Here is a 22,906-nt window from a genome sequence, read left to right on the forward strand (position 1 = left end):
TTTTTTAATGCTATGTGCTAATTTGCTCCTATTCACAAGTTCTTGTCAACTGCCTAAATCCAATCTTATATCTATTTCTTGCTGTTATTTATGTATCTTGACCAATTCTTCCCCGCAGTTCTCCTTGGCAACACCCTCTTTTTATATGCAATGGTTGGTGACTTCTGTTTCAACATATCTGAAGAAGTATGCATATATAGCTTATACTCAAAATAAAACTTTGCTGGTCATAAAGGTGCCACCGGACTCAAACTTTACTCCACGCATGCAAAGAGAGGGAGTTCCATTTAGGATCTAAACAAGACAGTTTCTATATGCCACAGACTGCCCTCGCCTTCCTAAACCAAACCGTTTTCTACCATGGAGCCGCGAAAACGAAGAAAAATCAGGCAGCGCCCACAAGCAGCTCAGGCACTCCGGTCTTTCTCCGTGGAATGGCTTCTCAAACTCTTGATTTCAAGCGCCCGCAAAAGAGGAAGCCCAGAGGGGCGGGGGGCGGGGGGCGACTTCGAACTCCAGAGACTTCCAGGCGACTGTCACTTTCGGTGCCCTTTAGGGTGTGTGAAACGGGAGGAGAGGAAGTTTGTGGGGACCAAAACGAGGCAAGCCTAACAACGCCGCTCTTACGCCCTTTAGCTGTGGGATTAACAAAGGGTTGGACAGCAACACAAGGGTGGCTGAGCGTGAGAAAGGACAGAGGCAGGCAGCGGATGAGTTGCTTCGTGTTCTTAATTATGACTTCCTCAGACCCTCCATTGTGGAAACTCCTTGTTCGCCAACTCTCCTCAGGTCCAGGTCGCGCCGTCTCCACGGAAGGAAAACGGTAAACCTGCAGCTAACTGGAGACAGGCCGAAACCTGCTCTCGGAAATCCCCTCTATCCCGGAAGTACCGCGTGCTCTGTGTGTGTCACGTGAGGATCTCGAGGCTCTCGTTTATTGGGTGGTCTGTCTAGGAAATGGCGGGAGAAGCGTTTGTCGTTCCCTCTCCCGGGCTCAGCGGTATTCTGCAAAGGAGCGGAAATAGTTTGTGCGCATGCGTGGGATTCGGCTTGCTGTTTTTGCTCCGTTTTTTGGCGTGCCTGCAAGTGGCAATGGAAAGTTAACGAAGTTGGGCGGTGGCGTCGCTGCAGCGGGATGACTTTCGAGAGAGCGTCCGGTGGGTTAGAACGAGGTGGGCTTTGCAGGGTGGAGCTCTGTTATAATTGGGGGAACTACTTGGAATTGGGGGGCGGGTCAGCCCCTCGTTGGCTGGCTTCATCATCCTCTGCATGGATCCGGGTTCACCACAAGTACAAATAACTGTGCTCTGTCGTCGTGTGTTCAGCTGCGCAAAGAGTGGCGCCCGTTTTGTTGCCATTGCTGAAAGGAAGCCCTGTCAATCAGCCTGATACGTGTTCTCTGTTACTTATTTTACCCCCATAACTATCGTGTGCGGTAGGCTAGGCGAAGTGGCATTCATGTTTCCATTATCTTCTCTCTAAACAGAAAAGCCTCAGACGCTTTAGCCTTTCCTTATAGGAAAGATGTTCCAGTCCCCTAAATCATCATAATTGCCACCTTCTGCAATCTACTAGCTCTGCAGGGGTGTTGTGTGGGTGTGTGTGTTTGAGGAACGGTGACCAAAACTAAAATTGAGTCCAAAAGCACCTTTAAGACCAACAAGGCTTTATTCAAGGTGCTGTTGGACTCAATTGTTGTTGTGCAACTTCAGACCAACATGGCTACCCACTTGAATCTATCTGTATGGATGACCAAAACCGTACAGTGTTCCAAATGTGATTGCATTTACAAAAGCATTACAAAACAGACTTTCAGTTTCTGTTTCTTGCCTAATGATCTATAGCTTGTGTCTTTCCCCCAGCTGCTGCCACAGAATTGCCATTTGAAGATAATGTAGCATGTACTTCCCTTTGGTTTCTTAAATTAAGGAGAAAAAGAGGGCATAGAAAAACTTTTTTCTTTTCTTTTTTGGGGCTGTTAAATCACAGCTGATTTATGGCAATCCTGTAGTGTTTTCAAGGCAACAAGATAGAATCAGAGGTGGTTTGCCTTTGCATAGTGATCTTGGTGTTCCTCAGTATTCCTTCCAAATACTGATCAGGGCTGATGCTTCTCATCTTCCAAGAGCTGATGACATTTGGCTGGCCTGGGCTTTTCAGGTCACAACAGATGTTCTTTTGTGGCCTCTACATGTAGAAAACTGCTGAGACATTTTTTAGCACTCATAGAAATGTGTGGGATACATGAATGTGGTTGTCAGTTCATCTATTCCAACAGTTCAATCATCCACAGAGGTAACTTGCATTGCTGACTGGGAATTATTTATTTAGGTTTCAATGTTTCAAGTTTATTTAGGTTTTGAATTATATTATTGCTTCATCATATGAGAGGAGGCATATAGATAAGAATTTCAGCTTTGGTTTCAATTTGACCTCTATAACCAATCAGGGGAATTGATAATGATTTCATACTTTTCCTTTAAATAAATAAAATGTAAAATATGTATTTGTGATTTTAATTGCACCCCTCAATTTACAAAACAATAAAATAATGTCTCCCATTATTTTATTCCCAATTATCCCACAATTCCCAAGGATAAACAATAGAGAAATATTGATTTCAGCTTTGAAACTGGCAGACTTACTTGACATGGGCAAGGGTATCCATTCATTGCTGTAAATTTTATGAAACCATATATCTTTAGAAATGGAAATTTTTCTGTGATAAGATAAAGCCCTGAAAATATTTCTGTTTCAGAAAATTTCCCACCCCTCATCTGTGGTATACCTTTTTTTACCTGAAGTATATGCTCTTTCAGGCCTTAATTAGTGTTTTGAATAGTTTCGGCCTCTTTCTCTCCACTTCCTCCAGACTTCTCTCACAGTTCTGTAATTCAATCTTAAGAAATCAAATGTGATTGACGTAACACCTGAGCTTAATAGCATTGTGGCCATTGTTCTCAGTTCCTGTAACAATTGAGAACAATTATAACATCTATTGGCTGTCCCCACAAAAATTACTGTGACTATTCTCCCTATCATCACAACTTGTATGTGAGGATTGTGTTTGCCTTTGCTGCTTATCTGTTTTGTAGCCTGTTTGGAAGTCTACACAGTGGCTCTTAGTGACATCTTGGAGATATACTTGAGAAGCAGGTTCCCCGTTGGCCGGTGAAGTTTTTCCCCGGAGACATTTCTCAAAGTACAATCCTTAGCAGGTCTAATCAGAATCCTACTTATCTAAAATTGGGCCTTATCACCCAGAAAGTATTCTTAAAATTATACTACCAGTGTCTGGCCAACTCACGCACAAAGGTCAGCCTGAACAACCCTTATTTACTCACAGGTGTGCCTGTATTGGCTCTCTCTCTTCATGTGAATTTTCTCAAAAGGTGCAACGTCATCTGCATCATGCACCAGATGTCTGGCTCCACTCAGGATATATTTAAAAGGCTGGCTAAGCCAGACCTTCCTTTGAAGCCTAGATGGATTACTTTTGCTTAGGGTGGGCTTGTAAAATACATTGTTCCTTTCATAAGAGCTAGGTTTTGAAGAGTTAGATACAGTATACTATAATGTGCCACTTTATGTGATCTGAAAGTATTTTACATGCTCTCTCCATCTGCAGATTGAAAAGAGAGGATACTACTGTTAGTATTGACATGGGTGCACTTCTGAGAAGATGGAGAATATTTTTCCCTGGTGTGACAAACTCTTTCGGTTTTCATCGAAAGCATCAACAGCACTGCAAGTTTTACCATGAGAAACAGAAGCGCCTGTTGTTATCCCAGCATTTTCTATCAATGAATCTGCGGGAGGATGAATTAGTATCGCAGGAGACCAAGATGGGGGAAATGACATGTAAAAGTCAGAGGCTAATGTTATTAGGAGGCCTGATCTGTCCCGCCAGCCCTGGCTGCTACCATTATATGCCATACACTGTCCGAGCAATGGAGAAGCTCATCAAGGTGATAGACCGAGAAATGAAGCTCATAGGGGGTCAGAAAATAAACATGCCTACATTATGCTCAGCGAAGCTCTGGAGAGCCAGTGGAAGGTGGGACCTGATGGGCAAAGAGCTCTTACGCCTGGCAGACCGACATGGTCTAGAATATTGCCTAGGACCAACTCACGAAGAAGCTATCACGGACTTCGTAGCATCTCAAGGCTGGTTGTCCTACAAAGAACTACCCCTCTTGCTGTACCAGATAACAAGAAAGTTTCGAGATGAGCCAAAACCACGCTTTGGGTTGCTTCGTGGTCGGGAGTTCTATATGAAAGATATGTACACTTTTGATGCATCTGAGGAGGCTGCCCACAATACATATGCTCTGGTTTGCAGTGCATACTGTAATGTATTCAATAGCTTGGATCTGCGGTTTGTGAAAGTCAAAGCAGCCACAGGGAGCATTGGGGGAACAATGTCTCATGAGTTCCAGCTTCCTGCTGACATTGGTGAGGACAAGCTGATGATGTGTACAAACTGTGACTTTTCAGTGAATATGGAATTGATAAACTCAAACCAGCGGTATTGCCCAGTTTGCAACGGGGAGCTAGTTGAGACCAAAGGAATTGAAGTTGGCCATACATTCTTCTTGGGCACCAAATACTCATCCGTTTTCAATGCTACTGTGCAAACTGCTCAGTCTAAGCCTGTTGCAGCTGAAATGGGCTGCTATGGTTTAGGTGTGACACGCATCCTGGCAGCTTCCATTGAAGTGCTTTCTACTGAGGATGCCATTCGTTGGCCAAGCCTCATTGCCCCTTATCAAGCCTGCTTCATTCCCCCAAAGAAAGGTAGCAAGGAGGAGAAAGCAGCAGTGCTCCTGGAAGCCTTATATGACTCTGTTGCTGAAGCAGTCCCTCAGCTCAAAGAGGAGATTGTATTGGATGACCGAATCCATCTCACCATTGGCAAAAGGTTAAAAGATGCCAAAAAACTTGGATATCCCTATGTGATCATTGGTGGGAAGAAAGCTTTGGATGACCCTTCGCTCTTTGAAGTATGGAATCAGGACACCGGAGAAAATCTGTTTCTCCCCAGAGAAGCCATTATTGACTTGCTAAATAAAGTTCCAGTTTGTTAGTTCTTGAGCCTTTGACTCTTGAGCTAAATGCTTTTGAAATAAACAGGATTGAGGAGGTGGCTGTGGGGCTGCTAGTTTATACTGTCTAGTCCAAGGACCAGAAGCAACAGAGATTATGACAGTACCACTTTTCCAGAGCTTCACCGGCACCATTTAGCCATTGTCCACAGCATTGGCATCAGGTTAGCCATTGGCTATTCACAGCAGCATGTAACCTAAGTGGGATGAGATAAATGTTGAAATACTCTGGAATCAAGTGCTTACCAAGGTCTTTTTCTCTGAAAGTCATCCAGTATCTGTGGCTAATATAACACTGAAATTGGTAAAGGATGAACTCGAAAGAGGGACAAGTACCTTTTAAATGTCTCCTTAGAGTTTTGCTGGGTGGAGTGGGGGTAAGATCATGTGGTCTGAGTACTTCACTGGGTCTGAATGTGATGCGTCTGAATATTTCTGATCTTTTGCTGGCTGAATTATATTCGAGCTACACTACTTGCTTGTGTACTAGTACAGTACCTTAACTATACAAGCCTGGGGGGGGGGGATTCAAGTCCAGTGGCACCTTAGAGTTTTATTCAAGGCATAAGCTGTCATGTGCACATACACTTCTTCAGAGACATTGTAATGGAAATTCCCAGTCCATACATATAAGTTGAGGGTGAAAAGCAAACTAGCATAATGAAGGCATTTAACAGATGCATGGACTCAACAGGGAGAATAAGCTTAATTTACATGGGCACCATTTGTTGGAGTGTAATTCTGGAGAGGGGAATATAGTAAAGCAAATAAATATATCAAAATTGGAGCTTAATGTGTAGATGTACCCTTAATTGTGGAGTGCCGAGAGTAATTAACTGAGACTTACCCTTTATATGTATGAACTCGGAACTTCCATTTCAGTGTATCTGAAGGTTTGTATGCATACAAAAGCTTATACCAAAATCTTATAATTTTGTTGGTCTTAAAGATGCCACTGGATATGAATGTTGATGTTATTCAGATCGACATGGCTACCCACCTGAATCTACAAACCTGGAGCAGCTTGAAAAAGAATTAAGGGCTTAACCTGAGAGTATTGTTAAGATATTTGTATCCCTCCTTGCGTCTTGACTTAAGGTGGCAAACTTATAACAAGTTGGAGTCTTTGACATTTTATAGAAATCATGCATTTTGAGTATACCTTCAAGCTGTGTGTTGATTTTAAAGTCAACTGTTTGCTGTTGGTCGTAGGTTGAGCCAAACTCCTAATTCCGAAGAGGTCTATTACTATTGTTCATCTGTTCAACCAGAATTTTTGAGTCCTGTATTGTAATCTGCCTCTTTTAACATAACTGCTACATTTAAACAACAATGATTTTGTAAGCATCAGTTTATTTTAAAGGGTATACCAACTCGGCAAGACACGACAGAATAAATGAGAAAGATGTTCATAAGTGAAGAAACAGGTGAGGAAAAAGGAAGACATTCAAATCTTGCCTCTGCAACGAATACACAATAGTTTGCCTGAGGGATGTTTCTCCCTTTGCCTCAGCTGGAAGAATGACCTCTCGTATATAGCCTTCACTGTCTTTGCTGCTTTGTGACAAGCATTGCTGTCGTGAGTTTAATGACTCTAGCAAATGTCATAATGGTATGGATGATGTCATCAGAACCTTTTTCTCCATCAAAGAAAATGGATGCAAAACCAGTGTAACTTCTGCCAACCAAGTAAGGAAGCAGGATAATTTCCTTCCATAATCCATTGGAGGTTGAGTTCCGGTCCCTTATCCACACAGGCTGCGGTATTATTAGACATGCCTTTACCTTGGTGAATGACTCCTCTAACACACTCAACTAGAGCAAATGTGGTGGGCCAAAATGTAGGCAAAGTAGGTATAAATCCCCATATGGCAGGGTTGACTTGGCCAGATCAGTAACTAATTCTAAAAATCGTAAGCCTAATTCTCATGGTGAGATGAGAACAAATGTAGCATAGTCCTCCTTTGCCACATTTATACGTGGACTAAAACAGTCAACCTGTGGTCCTCCAGATGTCCATGGACTACAATTCCCATGAGCCCCTGTCAGCGAATGCTGTCTGGAGGACTACAGGTTGACTACCCCTGGACTAGAGGAATACAACGGGGGCTAGCACATACACCTGCATTGTGACCTTCCTGGATTCTGGCCCTCCTCCCTGCTTGATATTGAGATCCAATGTGGTGAAGTGGTTAAAGAGTACTGACTCCTCCATATGCAGCCAGCTGGGTCGGCAACTTCCATGTGGGGGCCTGGAAACCTTCAAGAAGATGAAAGAGACAAAGAAAAGGGAGGGAAGGAAGGCATCAATTCTGGAGAAAACAGCTGCTTTGGAGGGGCACTGGCTCTCTTATCCCCATCCTCATACAACAGTGTCTACATAGGTCAGCACTATCCCCACCTGCCCATAAAACTCCACATCTTCCAAAGACCAGGCTGTGGAGGGTGGGCGTAGAGGAGTCAGTATTGAAACCCAGTTCTTGAGATTAGAGTCTGCTACTCTAACCACTTCCAAAGCGTGGGCCAGGCGGGGAAGGCCGCCTGGGAGCTGTCTCCTCTCTGCCTCTTCCTCCATATCTCTCAAAAGCCAGGCTCAGTGAGGAAGGCCATGAGGGAAGCTGCCTCTTTCCCACCCACCCCCATATCTCCCAAAGGGTAGGCTGCTCAGGGAAGACTATCAGTAGATGGACTGCCTCCTTCCCACCCATTTCTCAAAGAGCAGGGAAAGCTCTGGGGGGCTGCCTCCCTCCCCCACATCACCCAAACGCTAAGCTTGGTGGGGAAGGCTATGGGGTGAGCTGCCTCTTTCCAACCTGCCCTACATCTCCCAAAGGCCAGGATGCTTGGGGAAGGCCGTGGAGGTGGGGTTGCCTCCTTCCCATCCCCATCTCTCAAAAGGAAAGGCCATAGGGGGGTAGCCTGCCTCCTGATCCCCCCACCTCTCCCAAGAGCCAGGCTGGATGGGGAAGGCTGCTGGATCCACCCAGCCCCTCTGAGGAGGGGTCAGAAAGCAAAGAGTACTCTGATAGCTAGCTGCAGGGCCATGGGAAGGTGTTGTGAGCCCAGGTCCTGTTAGTGAGGACTCCTTGGAGGAAAAGCCTTGCCAGGAGCTCCCAGCTTCATCCAAGCTTCAGATGAATGAGAGCCTAGCCCAGCCAGATGGTCAACAAACATTTCTGACCAGCAGGAAGGAATGGAGCTGCAAACAAGCCATGACTTAGATGTTGTTGCAGGATCTCATTCCTCTGCCCAGCCTCCAGCTGCACCTCCCTGTCTTATTGGTCCACCTGGTCCAAATAAGCAATGCCAGCTCAGTGCTGGAAGAGAGCTCTAGTCTAAAAGGCACCACACCATGTTAGCAAGGCAGTTGCTGATTGCAGAAGACTGAATCATCACAAAGTGACAAATGAGAGGCTGCTGACAGCATATATTAACTTGAGGCTGGGAGGCCTGGATTGTGGACCTCCTCCTTCTGCTGATGCCCTTAGACTGCTTGAATGAACTGTTGACTCACTGGACTGAGTTAAGCCGTTCACTGCATTCTGTCTGTCCTTTGGCATTCTGTTTTTGAAATACTGATTCTGTCTGCCTTCCTGGCAGCTCATCTGCACTTCCTTCCAGCAGAGAGCTGAAACCTGAGACCAACACAGGAGGCAAAGGAAGCAGCTGGTTTCCCTTTCTGACCTGGGGGACATGGAGGGTGGGAAAAGGCTGAGGATGGGGATGGGGCAACTTACCAGCAGCAGGTCTTTTAAGAAACCTCTTCTACCTGGCAAGCAGCAGGAAGAGCACGAAGAGGACAGATAAGCTCCACAATTAGCCCTAATTAGCAGAGTACTCTCTCCCTATTGGTGGCACACCCCCAGGGAAGGCCAATCATGTAGGAAGTGAGTTGTCAGCATGCAATTTTAAATGGCTGGTCCTCATTGGCAGAGTGCAATTTGAACTGATTGTCCCTCATTGACAGTGCATGCAATTTGAAAAGATTGTCCCTCATTGGCAGAGTGCTCTCTCCCTATTGGCAGCACACCTTCAACTTTATAATGTTTAGTGATAGTGATGATTAGTTCAGGGCAATAGCTTTGACTGCTAGTGCCTTATATATATAATTGCAGGACATTGCTCACAATAACTTTTGTCTGAACCTTCATTCAGCTCTAAGGTATCTCAGTACACTGTGACTCTTCCTCACCCAGATTGGTCTTTGGCCTGAATAGGCTGTCAAATACTGGCTTACTCGGGAAGAGGATAGTAATGAGGATCACGAGCTTTAGGAATAACATCTATGCTGAAGAGCGCTTCCCAGTTATTTTCTCTCAAAATTTGAATTGTTTGTGATTTTTCACAAGACACCAGACTTCCTTTGTAGAAAATTAGAAAGGTTGGCTGGCCTTGCTGGAAGCAAGTCCAAGAGTGGCTTGTAGAATGAGGTGATAGAATGGGTTGCACCACTTCAGACCTGTGATGAGATTGATCACGTGAAATTGGATGGCTCTGACGGAGCTGCCTGAAGTCCTGTGTCTCGGAAAGAAGGGACCAGGAGAAGAAGTGTATCTCCCCTTTCTAGGTGGTGTACAACTGATACCTTGGTGCACCATCAGAAATCTGGGGGTGATCTTTGATGCCTCTCTTTCTATGGAGACTCAGATCGCAAAGTTTGCTCATCAGGCATTTTACTATCTGCACTAGGTGAAGCTACTAGCAACCTACCTGAGCTCAGAAGACCTCACCGCAGTGATTCATGCAATAGTTACCTCTAGATTGGATTACTGTAAGTAGCTGTAGACAGGCTGTCCTTTGCCCTAACCCAAAATTGCAGCAGGGCCAAAATGCAGCTGTTTGGGTCCTCATGAGGACTCCATGGAGGACATACATTTGACCTGCCTTCCAGCAGCTGCATTGGTTGCTAGTTGAGTTCCAAATCAGGTCAAGGTCTTGGTATTAACCTTTAAGGCCATATGCAGCTTGGGCCTGCATATCTGAGAGACTGTCTCTCCCAATATGCTTACCAGAGAGCACTTTGTTCTTCAGCTGCCAATGCGTTGGTAATCCCTGGCCGCACAGACATCCGCTTGGCCTCGACCAGAGCTTGGGCTTTTTCAGACCTGACGCCAGCCTGATGGAATAAGTAAGTTGTGACCTGAGATCAGCTATCACAGTCCTGATGCAGCTATCACAGTTCTGCAGGGCCTGTAAGATGGCCCTTTCCCACCAGGCTTATGGTTGGGGCCATGGTGCCCCCCTCCCCCCTTTGTATTCTTGCTTGGTATATGTTTCCTTGCTTATAGTCAGTTCTGCAGACCAGACTGAAGATGGGGGTAAGGGGGCCTTGTTAGTTTTAGCTTTTTATGATTTGTTTTATGGATTGTTTTAATCCACTGCTATAAATATCCCCCAGCTTGTTTGCGGAGAGGGGCAGTATATACATCAAATAATAAGTGAAATGTTAAGCTCCCCTGGACTTAAAAAGCTCCCTATAAATAGGAAGTTAGTACAACATAAAACTTGTTTGTGTCTTGAACTTTTCCCCTGATGTGTTCGTTGTCTATTATTCCCCCATATAAGCATTTCCACGTGTTCAAAAATGGCAGTCCTCATCTGCCATCTGGTGTATCCCAGCCTATCATCTCAACCTTTTATCACTAGTATATGCAGGCCAGTATTGTTTTCAGAAAAAAAGTCAAACTCTTGTCAGCCCCTGCAGCATAGAACATACACCCAGTCACTAATTTTCCTGCTTGTGAATAATTCTGAGAGGTTTACAGTAGCATGGTAACTCTGCAAGAGAGAATAGTTCCATTTTGGCAGTAAAACCACACTAGGTAATAAATGGTCATTCCTGCTGTTCATGTGGTAAATATCTGCTTTAAAGATAGAAACTCCTGAAGGGTAAGGATTAAAAGGAACCTTCTGTACCTTGTAAATGGGCTAGATAAACTATAGAGCTTCTTCCTGTTAATCTGGTGCTCTTTTGGTGGTTCAAGAATGCACACAGGTGATCCTGAAGATGGAGGAAGATCAAAAACATCTGGCCACTGCCAATGAAGAATCAGCTGGAGTCCAGATGGCCCAACAGAGCACTCTAATGTCCAGGAACATCGTATTTGAACCCCATTTGTCACAAATGACTTCTGAAGGTAATGATAGGGAAATGAAGTGAGAGCCACAGAAATATACGCCATAGGGATGCAAATATTAAAATATGGATCTTTTAAGTCTATCCTCTCTGCAGAGCTGATGTTCCAGGTGGCATCATGGAACACATGCTGTTAATTAGACTGTTTTGCAGAGTGCTATGGTGCCTTTCTAAGAAAGTACTTCATAAAACTAAATTCAGGTTAGATTGATGAACTTGAATCGTCGAAGTTTAAACCTCAAAGAAGCCTTGTGTGAAGAAGGGAAATAGAATCTTGCCTTTCCAGGTCCAAAACCTGAGAATGTGAGTGGGTTGTTTTTTTTTAGTCCACCAAATCCCATACTCAAGAGACTGGTGCAAATTACTGCAGTCAGAGGACTTCCTTGTTTATGTGAAAAAAGAAAAACCCTTCTGCTTGGCATGTTTGGGTTGCTGGGACTAGCTACTAAGAACTACAAACCTCATTTGAGTCTAGAAGTAATTAATGCCCCATAGCTCAGATTTAGCTCAGGGTAGCTCAGATTTAGGAATTAACAGAAGGTTGGTCAGAGGCAGAACTCCAAGACCGCCACTTAGTAGCCAGACAAGGAGAGCAACAGACATTTCCATAGCATCTGGTGCCTCCTGTTCCATTCACTTTTTATTTTATCAAATTCAGAATCCGTGGATGCCTATGGGATGATGCTGTATGACGGGCAAGTAAAGCACGAGAGACAGCTGAGGGCAGCCCCAGGAACAGCGGCCCTGAATGAAATGGTGGGAGCATCTTCTGCAGGCTAGCCATTACCCTTCCTAGTGCTTGATTCCAGTATGGAGTACCTGCTTGCACTTAATTTCTCTCTGAGCCTTTCTGTCTGCTTCCTTATTCACACTCCCAAATTAAGCTGTGCATTTTGCAATGAGGGTGCAAAAATTTGGGTGCCCAGCAGCAGGCTAAAAGTAGGGTTTGTTAACAGAGTTGCTGTGATAAGGCAGGAAACATGTTTCTCCTCTGCCCATGTCTACAGCTGTTTATCAGGCCCAGGAACTGCCTTCCATACTTTCTTGGTTAGTTTGAACCGTGGCTTTTAATGCCAAGACTCTGAAAGTTGACCTGGTAATAGAAGCAGCTGAGAGCCAAGGCAGAGGAATGCAGGGAGGGCCAGGACAGCCTACTTTTGGCACTAGGTCATGGCTGGTGTCCAAAAGTTTTCCAAAAAGTCTGCTTGTCACTATGGGCCCGACTGGACATGATGATGACAACATCCTTGTAGCTGCTATGAGGATGACACCATTTCTTAAAGTCATTTTAAAATGCTCCTGAATCCCACAGTAACTTTCTTGTTGATGTGAAAAGATCTTATGCAGCAGCCCTACAGAGAAATGCAATGCAAGTACGCTATGGAAGTCCTGCCCATGAGCTAGGGGTGGCTGCAACAGTGTGACACTTACCCAGAGTGGCTTGCTTGGTCAGGCTGCCCAGCAGGCTCTGGAAGGTCAACTGCAGCAGGATAGCAAAAGCTTGCAGCTAAGCTGGGGGAAGAGACCCACCAAGAGACCCTCCACGAACCCAGTCACCCATCCTGCTGGCCTCTTCCCAGCATGTTTTGCTTTGCCACAGGGGCACTTCTGCAAGCCACCAGCAGCAGCAGCAGCGCCCACCTAGCATGGCCTGCTGGGTGGCATCAGTGGGTCAGCCCTTGGATTGGGGGACATGCAGCAATCTGCCCTTCTCCCTCTGCCCAGCTTGTGGACTCTGGGTTTGCACCATCTGTCTCCCAGGGCAGCTTACAGAGGGCGCAGCCTGACCAGTCAGCTCTGCCTACTCCTTTTGTGACAGCCAGGGCAGGCCCTCCCACAAGCTGAGCAGGTAGCAGCAGACAGCAGACAGGCGGCAGGGCAGAGCAGAGCCTTTCCATCCACCAGGCCTGCCAGCATGGCCTCACCCTCCTGATCTGGGTATCCAGGGCATCAGGGCTGGAAGGGTGTGCAGTGATAAAAAGAAAAAAAAAGGGGGGGGTGTTGCATAAGATTTTTTCACATTGTATGTGACAATTTTATTATTGGGGGGGTTATTCCCACCCTCATACATTTTCAAGTGCTAAAACAGCTGTGCGGTATGGTGGGTGGGGTGTGGACATGTTGATAAGAAATGAGGGAGCAAAGCCACCTCAGCCCACCCTGCTGCAACCTTAATCAGGCCCACATGACATTTTTACATGATTAAAATGGCAGCAGAAGTGGTAAACACAAGAATAGCACCACATCTAGTCCGGCCCTATATGTTCTTGGAAATCTGGCATCGTTTACACCCCTTCCATATTCAAGAACACTTCTGCAGCCGTGGAAAGCAATGGCTACACTTTGGGGTGGAGCCTGCAGAGGGTAGGTTTGAGAAGGGAGGGACTGACTTCAGTGGGGTATAACACCATACCATTCATCTTCTGCCATTTTCTCCAGGGAAACTGATTTCTGTTGCCTGGAGATGACCTGTAATTCCAGGCTGGCATTCCTATTTTGTAGGAAGGTTGGAAGCAAAGCTGTCTGAAGAAGGAATTGGCTCTGTGGCTAAAGTGTTTTGCATTCCTGAGAAATTTCTCTCTGCATTAAAGGAATTCTTGTACTTCTTAGTACTGATTCGGAGTTCATCCAAATCTGGAGTTTCCATGGGCCTAGGAATAACTGACAGTCAGCTGAATGAATATGATTACTCACCTATAGCCCAATGTGTTAATGCCCTGTTTTCACATCTAGAAGCCAATTCCCAATTGTGTGACTTAGGAAAGTATTCTGAAACCATTCTCTCTCCTGTTGCTAGTGCCAAAGTGGCTCACCAACATCCGGCTCTGACCTAAGTGGAAGTGATCAGGAAGACTACCAACATGGGAGCCCGAAACTGGAACTCGCCAAGCAGATAACTGTGAGTCACACGTAATACACTGATAGCACCAATGACATGGACAGGGAACCAAATGATCCAGTTGCTGTTTGGTTTTGGAAGGTAGTCCTGTTGGTTTGCCATAGAAAATCTAGATTTGAGTCCAGTAGCACTTTAAAGACCAACAAGATTTGTGGGGTTGGGCATTCTTCCCTGCTTTTATGCACAGGCTGTCTCTCCTTTCACTGCTCTTTCACGTGGGGAAGAGAACTCCCCTCCCCAGCACATGTATGGGGATGGACGGACAAGGGCCTTCAAGTGGTGGTATGGGCACCCACTGTTAAAGCAAGCCTTGACTTGAGATGTGGTGGCAATGGTGCCGGCTCTTTTTTTAAAATGAAGGAGAGAATGACTAGGTGCAAAAGATCAGAGGTGTTCTTTGACAGGCGATTTCAGGAGATGCAGGTTTCTTCAGCCCTCCTGTCAAGCTAAACCTACAGAAATTCCCTCTTCTGCTCAAGTGTTTCCTTTGCAGTAACCCTGCCCACATTGGTATCTGGCCACCCTAGAGAGAAAACAAGAAAGAGAGATTTTGCGATACAGAATTCAAACGGTCTCCTGTCTTTGGGTAGATATTAAAGTGAGCCCTGGGTCTGGGAAGCCTGAAGACTACTGTTCTGGAGTACAGAGCACTCACATGCACACAAGCCACACCCATGAAGCTATTTAGACTACTTGAAAATAATAACAACAAACCTGAGTCTGGCGTCAGTATCAAGGGGTCATGTCTTCTATCCTTCTGTTTCATCTGGGATCCACAGGCAGAAATTAAAGGCTTGCCACTGAACTCCATAGACTTCCAGGGCACAATTTTGCGCTGTCAAGGGATGCAGCTCGTCAAGGACCTAAGGTATTTTGAATCATCTTCCCAATGTCCTCCCTGAACCATAAAATAGACACAGATGTTGGTTTTACTAAAACAGACAACGATTACGGGAAACAGCAACAGAAAAAAATTATTTTCTGATCCAGGAATAGGGACAGATAACATCATCATACTGGGACAGCCTTGGCTTTTCTAAGTTAATGGTTGATTCCTTGTGATATTGTAGCTATGACTCAGTTTGGATGACTCAGATTCAAGTAGGTTCAAACATATTGGTTTGAAGCAGCAGAACAAATTTAGAATCCAGTGGCACCTTTAAGACCAACAAAGTTTTCTTCAAAGTATGAGCTTTCATGTGCATGCAGACTTCCTGAGATACAATGTCATGGAATGGAAGTAATCACTTGATACTTATAGACAAGTATGAGAGTAAATTAACATACATTTACCCTGCCATTTCACATGCAGTAGGCTACCGAAATTAAGGTTGCCAACCTCCAGGTGGTGCCTGGATAACTCTTAAAATTATACCAGACTACAGAGATCAGTTTCACATAAGGAAATGGTTTCCTTAATGAAATCAGTTTCAATTAAGGTCCCTTTCCTCCCCAAACCTTACTCACCACAGGCTCCAGCCCCAAATCAAGAGGAATTTGCAACTTGGAGTTGGGACCCCTGTACCCAATCGCTTTGACATACAGTTCAGAAGAGAATTCATGCTCTGGTGACTGAATGCTCTCCCTTCACTCCCATTTCAGCAAAGCCAAGACATTTCACCAGACAGAAAAGGAGTTGCTCATCGCAATCATTGCCAGTATATTTTCCTTGTTTCCGATTGACACCTTGCAATGTCAGAATGGGGAAAAGAGCAACGCTGAGGTATTTGTCATATCTTGAAGGGATGGGTATGAACAATGCCTTATTGTTTCATTTTTAAAAAAATCTTCCTTTTAAAAAAGCTATCAAAAATCTGATTTCTCTGTAGCAAGTGATATCATTGTAGATCCCTTCAGTTTTGTCACATTATGAGAACAATTCTTTGCAGCCATAGGGTGAGGGTCTGGCTTCCTAATTTGTGACAGGGTCTCCACCAGCAGACCTCGCTATGCTCTTGTTCAGCCTTCTATGCAGAACAGTTGGTCCCATGGGGAAGAGCTGTGCCCAGGTATGAATCATGGCATTTCTTTGTTGTATATAGTCTGAGGTTAGAACTATATTGTTATACTCGGTTTCCTTTCTTCTCAGGCATTGTACAACCAGAATGTGGAGGCTCTAGAAGCCATGCTGAGATCCCTGTTATTACAGAGACCCTGCTCAACAGAGCTGCTGGTGCTCTTAGAAGTGAGTGACTGCAGCACCCTGCCTAGGCCCAAAGGATGTGCACATTTTCATTCTCCTTGCCTGGATGGGGAGCAGAGAGACATGCCTAGCTCCATGGTGTAAGATTTATCATATGGTCAAGTAATATTTGCCACTCCAGGGCATTAAAAAGTGTTATTTATTTAAAGCCATTTTTCTTCAACTTATACATGTGGGGTCCTTGTTTTCATTTTCAAATATATGTTTAAAAGATATGTTAAAATTTGCAACAACTTATCCCACATTCATGTGGGTGACACTGGACTTGCAGTGAATTGGTATTCAGTGCTGTATTGCTGTAACTACTACTTTGGGATATTAAGGTTGTATGAAACATGCAAATATTTATGCCGAAAAGGGGAGGGAGGAGTGTCTGGCCAAGGCTGTCTATGGTCTCTTCCCCATTTCTCTGCATTTACACATTAAAGAAAGAGCGGAATTGGTTTCTCCTACCTCTAAAACAAACAATCCAAAAACTAGAAGCAAAGCAGCAAAACATATTCTTTCCTCATGCAAATCACACCTGAAACAAATAATGTACTTCAAGAGCTGTGTGGTATGGTGGTTGAGTAGTGGACTCTAATCTGGAGAACTGGGTTTGATTCTCCACTCCTTCACATGAAGCCACCTTGTTATGTGGACTGTCGCCCCTCCATCAAAGGCTGGCACACCCGTGTCAACCCTTCCTGACACTCCTGAGCAGACCCTGGCACCAGAGAGAGAGAGAAGCCAGGTCAAGCCTTGCAAAGCATAATGGGAGAGAAACTAAAACCCACTTCTGGCTCTGAAGCAGGACTTGGAGTTAGGCTTCCCCCAACCGACTTGCTTGCAAACAAAAGAGGAGTTTGTCAGCACACCTGGCAAGTACAGAGAGACAAAGGCACCCCACCCAAGACTCCCCTCCAGCCAGCCAAGCACATTGTCTTGTAAAGGGAACTGGCCACTCTTTTTCAACACCAAATCTAATCCAAGATTTGGTCTTTGTCTTTTCCCTTACCACTATCCCCAGGCACAAGCAATCATCCAGGATTTGCCAGAAATGGGCCATCAGCCCTTCTAGACAGGAAATATTTCTTCATATTCCCAGCAGCTAGTTTCTTTGTCTCAACAACCCATTTCTTTGTTGGGACCTGGCTACAGTCGTTACTGGCCATCAAACTCTTTGTCCAAGCCCTGGACAAGATAGGATCTGCCCCCTATCACCTCAGGTCACAAATTTCCTTTAAATATTGGGCTCCCACAGCCACAAAGTGCAGTCAGTTTCTAGGGTACAGAAACTCTGTCCGACGTTCGTCTTGGTCCCTCGTCCGTCGCCCCAAATTGCTTCCCTGGACCTCCGGAACTCTGCTCCACCCAGAAGACAGGTAGATATCACTTCCAATCAACCCTTAGTATAGATTCCTCCCCTATAAGCCTTTTCCTTGTGTGCTAGTGGCTAGGAATGTACATTTCTTTGCTAGAGTATGCATGTGTTGTCTTTTGTCTAATTAGTGTGTGTGTTAATAAAGTTCTTCCATGTTTAGATCATTGTCTGCCTTGGTTCTATCTCAGTGACATAATTACCCAGTAAACTGTGGAATACAAGGTCCCACGTTACTCCACGCTGCCTCTTGCTGGCTCTACTAGCTGATTCCCCACAACTAAATTTAGACACGTGTCCTTACAGACACGCATTTGGCGTAACAGATCTGGTGGATCACGCGGGCAATTGCCCCAGGGCTTTTATTCCGTGGTAAAAGCAGACACGCAACTACCTCGGTTTAAAACCTCGGTGACGTAGGGGAAAAGTCTCTGAGTTGAACAAGTGGCTTTTGTTGTCTGAGTGTGTTTGCCAATCACTGTTGTGTGAATTCTGGGTGGGCTGTTTTCCGTTCCCCTCCTTTCCTTTAGTACTATAAAGCCTGTTGGCCGTGGGCTAAAACGGTGTTCACCTGGAATTTGTTGTGGGTTTTGACTGTCGCTCTGTGGGGACCCCACATTGCATCTTTCAGACCCACAGGGTGCCTCCCACCACGGTAGCGTGCGATAGGGAACCCCGCCCTCACGCATCTGACCTTCGCTAAGGCAGAGCTGAGGTTTGCCCTTTCATGTGCTGTATATACCGTGAATTAGGGCTCCTCTCCCTCCTCTTCTGATCACGAGCTGTAGATACCGTGAATCAGTCGAGGTTTGCAGGTGCTCCTCCTGACTTCGGGCACTCCCGTTAAGTGCAGGGCAAGAAAGGACACCGTGCCAAACCCCCCCCCTTTAGTTTCCTCCTGTTCATGTGCTGTATATACCGTGAATCAGGGTTGGTGCAGGCTGTGATCATTCTGCAGAGACAGAGGACACAGGCCTGGTCTTTCTTTTGCTGCATACCGGAGCTCGGTGCCAGCAATCTTTGGGTTAATTCTTGGGTGTGTTGCCTGTAGGATTTCCCCTATCTCTTTGAGTGTTTGGGTAATTGCTGCCATAAGAGATGGCTGCAAAGATTGTTCTTGCTGAAGCCTTCCAGAGCAAGGACAGGGTAGACCAGCTGACCAAGTGGGTCATGTCAAAGGGGCGCAACCCCTGGAAACCTGGGTTCTTTAAAGACCCAAATCCCCTGGAGAAACTTACAGAGACTTTTCAGTCTTACTGTGACTCCAGGAGGCTGAAACTGGGAAGTGTGAGTACCCACGCTGCCTGGGGTCTCTACACTGCGCTGCAGGACAGTGTGGCACAGATTAGAGAACTCCAAACAGTGTCGGAAAGTTTGGAACAGGACCTCCAACTAGCACTGGAAAATCAGGAGCGTGAGTATGCACTCAAGCTCTCTGATACGGAAGGTCATCTTGAGTCCCTGGGGAAAGATCTTGAGAGAGAAATCGGGGAGCGAGATGCTGTAATTAGCAAGCTCCACCGAAAAATAGAACAGTTGCAAGGAGAGAAATTTGACTTGCTTGTGGACAAAAACCACTATGCAAATCTGGTACAGGAGAAAGATCTCCAGTGCCAACAGGCTCTTCTGAGAGCAGAAGAGGCCTCTGCTAGGGTGAAAGAATTGGGCAAGCTGCATGATCAGGCACAGAGTGCAGCACAATTTCTGGCTAGGGAAAAAGCAGCACAAGTCTCAGCCATAAGCCATGATGTGTGCCGCCGTGAAATTGAAAGTCTGAAGCAAAAATTGGGGCTTCAGACTGCTCTCATTGCAACTGTGCATCCCGAGACACTCCCTGCCCTGCCAGACCTGTCTCACACAGAGCAGGTGCTGCCAGAAGAGGCTGTCTCACATCCGCCAATCCACCTTGATTGGATGGAAACCTCCACTCCGGTCCATCCCGTCCAGCATGAGACAGTCCGGAGGCACATGGCAAACGGCCGTGTCGAGGTTACCAACCAGGAGAGAGTCATGATTTGGAAGCCTCATGAAGTGAAGGCTATTGGTGACCAGTTGGGCCCTCTCAACAGGGACACTGGCGTGCAATGGCTGTATTCAACCCTAGAGCAGTACCCCACTGCCAGCGGGGAGGATCTATGCCAGTTGGTAAGGGTGTGTGCTACTGGACCAGACGCACAAGCCTTACGGAATGGCCTACTCCAACGTAAAATGGCACAGTTAGGTCCAATGAATTGGGCCCGTGAAATAGCCAAGTTGCTATGGCCAGGCCAATCAGCGGAGCTACTGTTCCTCATGGACAAGCAAGGCCCCGATGAGAACCCTGAAAGCTATTCAAGCCGCAAGTGCTTCCTTGCGCAGTTAGCTGAGAAGGTTCAGCCAAAAGCTCAGGGTATATGGAACTTTAATGTAGACAATTTTAAGACCCCGTTCTACAATGGTCTCAACATCAGAACAAAAATTGCTATAGGCTTGTTCAACCCGACCAACATCACTTGGTATGCGCTCAAGGAGAAGGTACGGCTCGCTGGCGACCTTTTCCGTGAGGCGGCCTATGCTCAAGGTTCTCGAGTCAAGCATCCCAAGAAAGGCTCCCAGGAATCAGTGCAGGCGGTCACTTATGCCAACAGTGGCCCGCATTTGAAATGTAGAAGAAACAGGAGACACAGCAGCTTTAGAGCCAGGAAGAACCTCTCTGGCCAAAGTGCAGAGTCTTCCCTTGGCACCCAAACTGCTGTGCCTCCCCCAACACCTCTTGGGAACCCTCAGCAGGCAGTTCCCTCTGCCCAGAATCGGTCTCAGCACCCGGAAACCTTCCTAAGGAGATACTACTGGGCCAGGCTCAAGGAGGCCAGATTGGACATGGCCCAGTTCAACAGGCAGCCTCTGGGAAAGCTAGCCCTTGCCTATGGGAAGCTTACTGCCAACTCAGCAGAGCGCCCACAGCCACCTTCCCCTGCCCAAAACAGGGATAAGAAACAGAGTGGTTTTTCTTATAGTAACTTCCCCCAGAATAATCCCAAACCTAATAGAGATTCTGCCCTTCGGCAGCAGAATAAAATTGGTGACCGGATTTTTCTGTGGCGGGAACTTAGAAATACTGGGGCAGACATGTCCCAGTATCATGACAAACCCACATATGTGCTCATGTGTGCTTTTGTAAAGGTCATTAGAGAGAAAAGGAACAGAGACATACTTAGATATGAGCTACAGAAAACTAGCCCCCTAGAAAGTTCTTCTGAATCCCCTAAGGATTGGCAGAAGGAAATAGAGAAATTTAAAACTCTTACCCAGAAACAAGATTTAGAAATTAAGGATCTTAATGAGAAAAACAAGGAATTCCAGGGTGAACTTTTAAAAGTAAAAGCACATTTGCAAAATGTACTGGATTTCCAAAGCCACACAGATAGTAAATTGAAAAGAAAATACAGCAGATCCAATAACCCAGCTTCACCTCTTGTCTTTAAAGAAAAGGAAATATTCTCAGTTCCCACATCTCAGAGTCAGGAAGGAAATCCTGCCTCTGAACCTGTACAGAGTTCCAAAATCCAAGTTGACAGGGAAGAATGTGTTGCAAGGACAACATTCTTTTTCAATTTACTCTTAGCTTCCCTCCTTCCAGTTAATGTTGCAAGCAAAGTTAACATATTTCCAATTCAATGAGATAATCAGCTTATTTTCTCAACTTCCACAAATAGTTCCAGTGCCACTGAGTTAATTTACACAGAAAAATAATTGTTCAACATGTGTGCTTCCATTTTTACTTTTAAACTTCCAAATTTTAAATTTGGCTACAATTGGTAGAGCCTCCACTGATAGTTGCAGTCACACTGAAACAGCCCCTATTTTGCAATATAAAAACAGACTCTCTTTGTCTAACTGCCTTCCTAGGCACTCAGGCCTATGACTCATGCCTTGCTCTCCCCCAGGGAAGCAAATAATCTACATAACTAAGGAACTTTAACAGCACAGAAAGTATTCTTTCTTCTCAAATCGGGAAGGGAAGAAGTTTTGTTTCTTTAAAGACTGACTCCCACTTCAGGGAAGCAAGGGGGGGAAGTCACAGATCTTCTTTGGGAAATGTGTCCTTTACAGATTTTTCTTCCCTTTTACATTTTGTCTTTTTATTTTTAATTGGCAATTAGAACATTTTCTTTTTGTCATTTTTTTTGTTTTGAATTAAAATCTAGCTTATCAGGCAGCCAATAAAGACCTTCTGCCCATGCACAGGAACAGTCTTTCCCTTTAAGGATAACAGGTTGCTCTGCCTAAGAATGGGAGCATCTGGTTGAAGTATTTCCATTGTGTCCAGTTCAAGGAATGGAAAGGACAATTGGACAATCCCCAGGAGGATTGCGCCACTGAAGAGCCCCCAGAGGTCAAACCTCCAGCCCCCACCACAACTGTTGTGGTCAAACAACTCTCACTGAGCAATTCAGGAGAGCCTGCTTTGGAAGGTGTGGCAGAAACCTTCCTCCAGTTTGATCCAGGGTAAAGGGAAATAGGGACAAAGACCTTGCCCGCTCTCGGACGCGAGGGGGGGAGTATACCTTACACAGCTAAATAAATGTATTCATCTGGTTAGCCCCAATTGGCATGGATGCTTCCCTGATGGATGTAGAACTGATGCCACCTCTTGACTGGCCAAACCAGTCCAAAATTCTCTGGATATTGTTGTAGAAGTACAGCACTCCATGAACTCAATGAGCAAACGTTTCCCTGGCACTTGCATGTGCGCAGGCTCACTATATTAATTTGGCCCTAGTCACGGAACTAATCAGACCTAAATCTGAGGGCCACATTAAGTAAAGCAGTTCATGGTGGCAACCCTCATGCCAAATGAAGCTGCCCTATTTGATTGGTGGGCTCTCTTGCATGTCAAGATTGAGCCGGGATTGCTCCGCCTGTTCGTGGCCACAGTAGTTCCACCGGAATTTTTTCCAAATTCACCCTGTAGTTCTTCTTGGACTTCTAACTCAGTCCGGAGACATCCTCTATGTTAGCCACTGGGCTAGGATCTCTCTTCTACAGGTTGGCAGACAGTCAATGTCCAAGGTTGCCAATGCCGGGAGAAATAAGGCCTCATCTGTGACAGTGAAGCCCTAGAGGCACATCACCCGTGCCTTGCCCACACCAAAAACTGATAAGGAAAAATGCTCTTTTGGACGTGACCCAAGAGCATAATTCGGCCATTGGTTATCACCGG

The 22,906-nt window shown here is 45.6% G+C and overlaps 2 protein-coding genes across 10 annotated transcripts in view; both read left to right on the plus strand.

Annotated features, from left to right (window-relative positions):
- Positions 1-978: 978 nt before the first annotated feature.
- PARS2 (prolyl-tRNA synthetase 2, mitochondrial) lies at positions 979-6,438 on the plus strand. Of its 2 annotated transcripts, none has more exons than XM_077333623.1 (2): positions 979-1,157; positions 3,629-6,438. In XM_077333623.1, exon 2 carries the CDS (start codon positions 3,663-3,665, stop codon positions 5,085-5,087), a length of 1,425 nt encoding a protein of 474 aa, XP_077189738.1. In that variant the 5' UTR covers positions 979-1,157; positions 3,629-3,662; the 3' UTR covers positions 5,088-6,438. The 2 variants fall into 2 exon arrangements, with proteins under 2 accessions (XP_077189738.1, XP_077189739.1); XM_077333624.1 differs by having other exon boundaries at positions 980-1,172.
- Positions 6,439-6,573: 135 nt separating this feature from the next.
- MROH7 (maestro heat like repeat family member 7) overlaps positions 6,574-22,906 on the plus strand; it is a 36,570-nt gene continuing 20,237 nt past the window's right edge. For 4 of the 8 annotated variants that reach the window (XR_013230286.1, XM_077333616.1, XM_077333620.1 and 1 more), the window contains exons 1-7: positions 6,574-6,794; positions 11,090-11,242; positions 11,900-11,997; positions 14,039-14,140; positions 14,920-15,008; positions 15,743-15,863; positions 16,230-16,325. Coding sequence is in view for 7 of the 8 variants with exons in the window: in XM_077333616.1 (XP_077189731.1) it covers positions 6,764-6,794; positions 11,090-11,242; positions 11,900-11,997; positions 14,039-14,140; positions 14,920-15,008; positions 15,743-15,863; positions 16,230-16,325 (690 nt within the window). In the remaining variant the exon portion in view is untranslated. Of the gene's footprint in view, positions 6,795-6,836; positions 6,956-9,794; positions 9,877-10,136; positions 10,234-11,089; positions 11,243-11,899; positions 11,998-14,038; positions 14,141-14,919; positions 15,009-15,742; positions 15,864-16,229; positions 16,326-22,906 lie in introns of those variants that run through there. The other 4 variants (XM_077333617.1, XM_077333618.1, XM_077333619.1 and 1 more) reach the window with 4 other exon arrangements.

This window comes from Paroedura picta, chromosome 4, assembly GCF_049243985.1.
Source record: "Paroedura picta isolate Pp20150507F chromosome 4, Ppicta_v3.0, whole genome shotgun sequence".
In the NCBI taxonomy this organism is placed as follows: Eukaryota; Metazoa; Chordata; class Lepidosauria; order Squamata; family Gekkonidae; genus Paroedura; species Paroedura picta.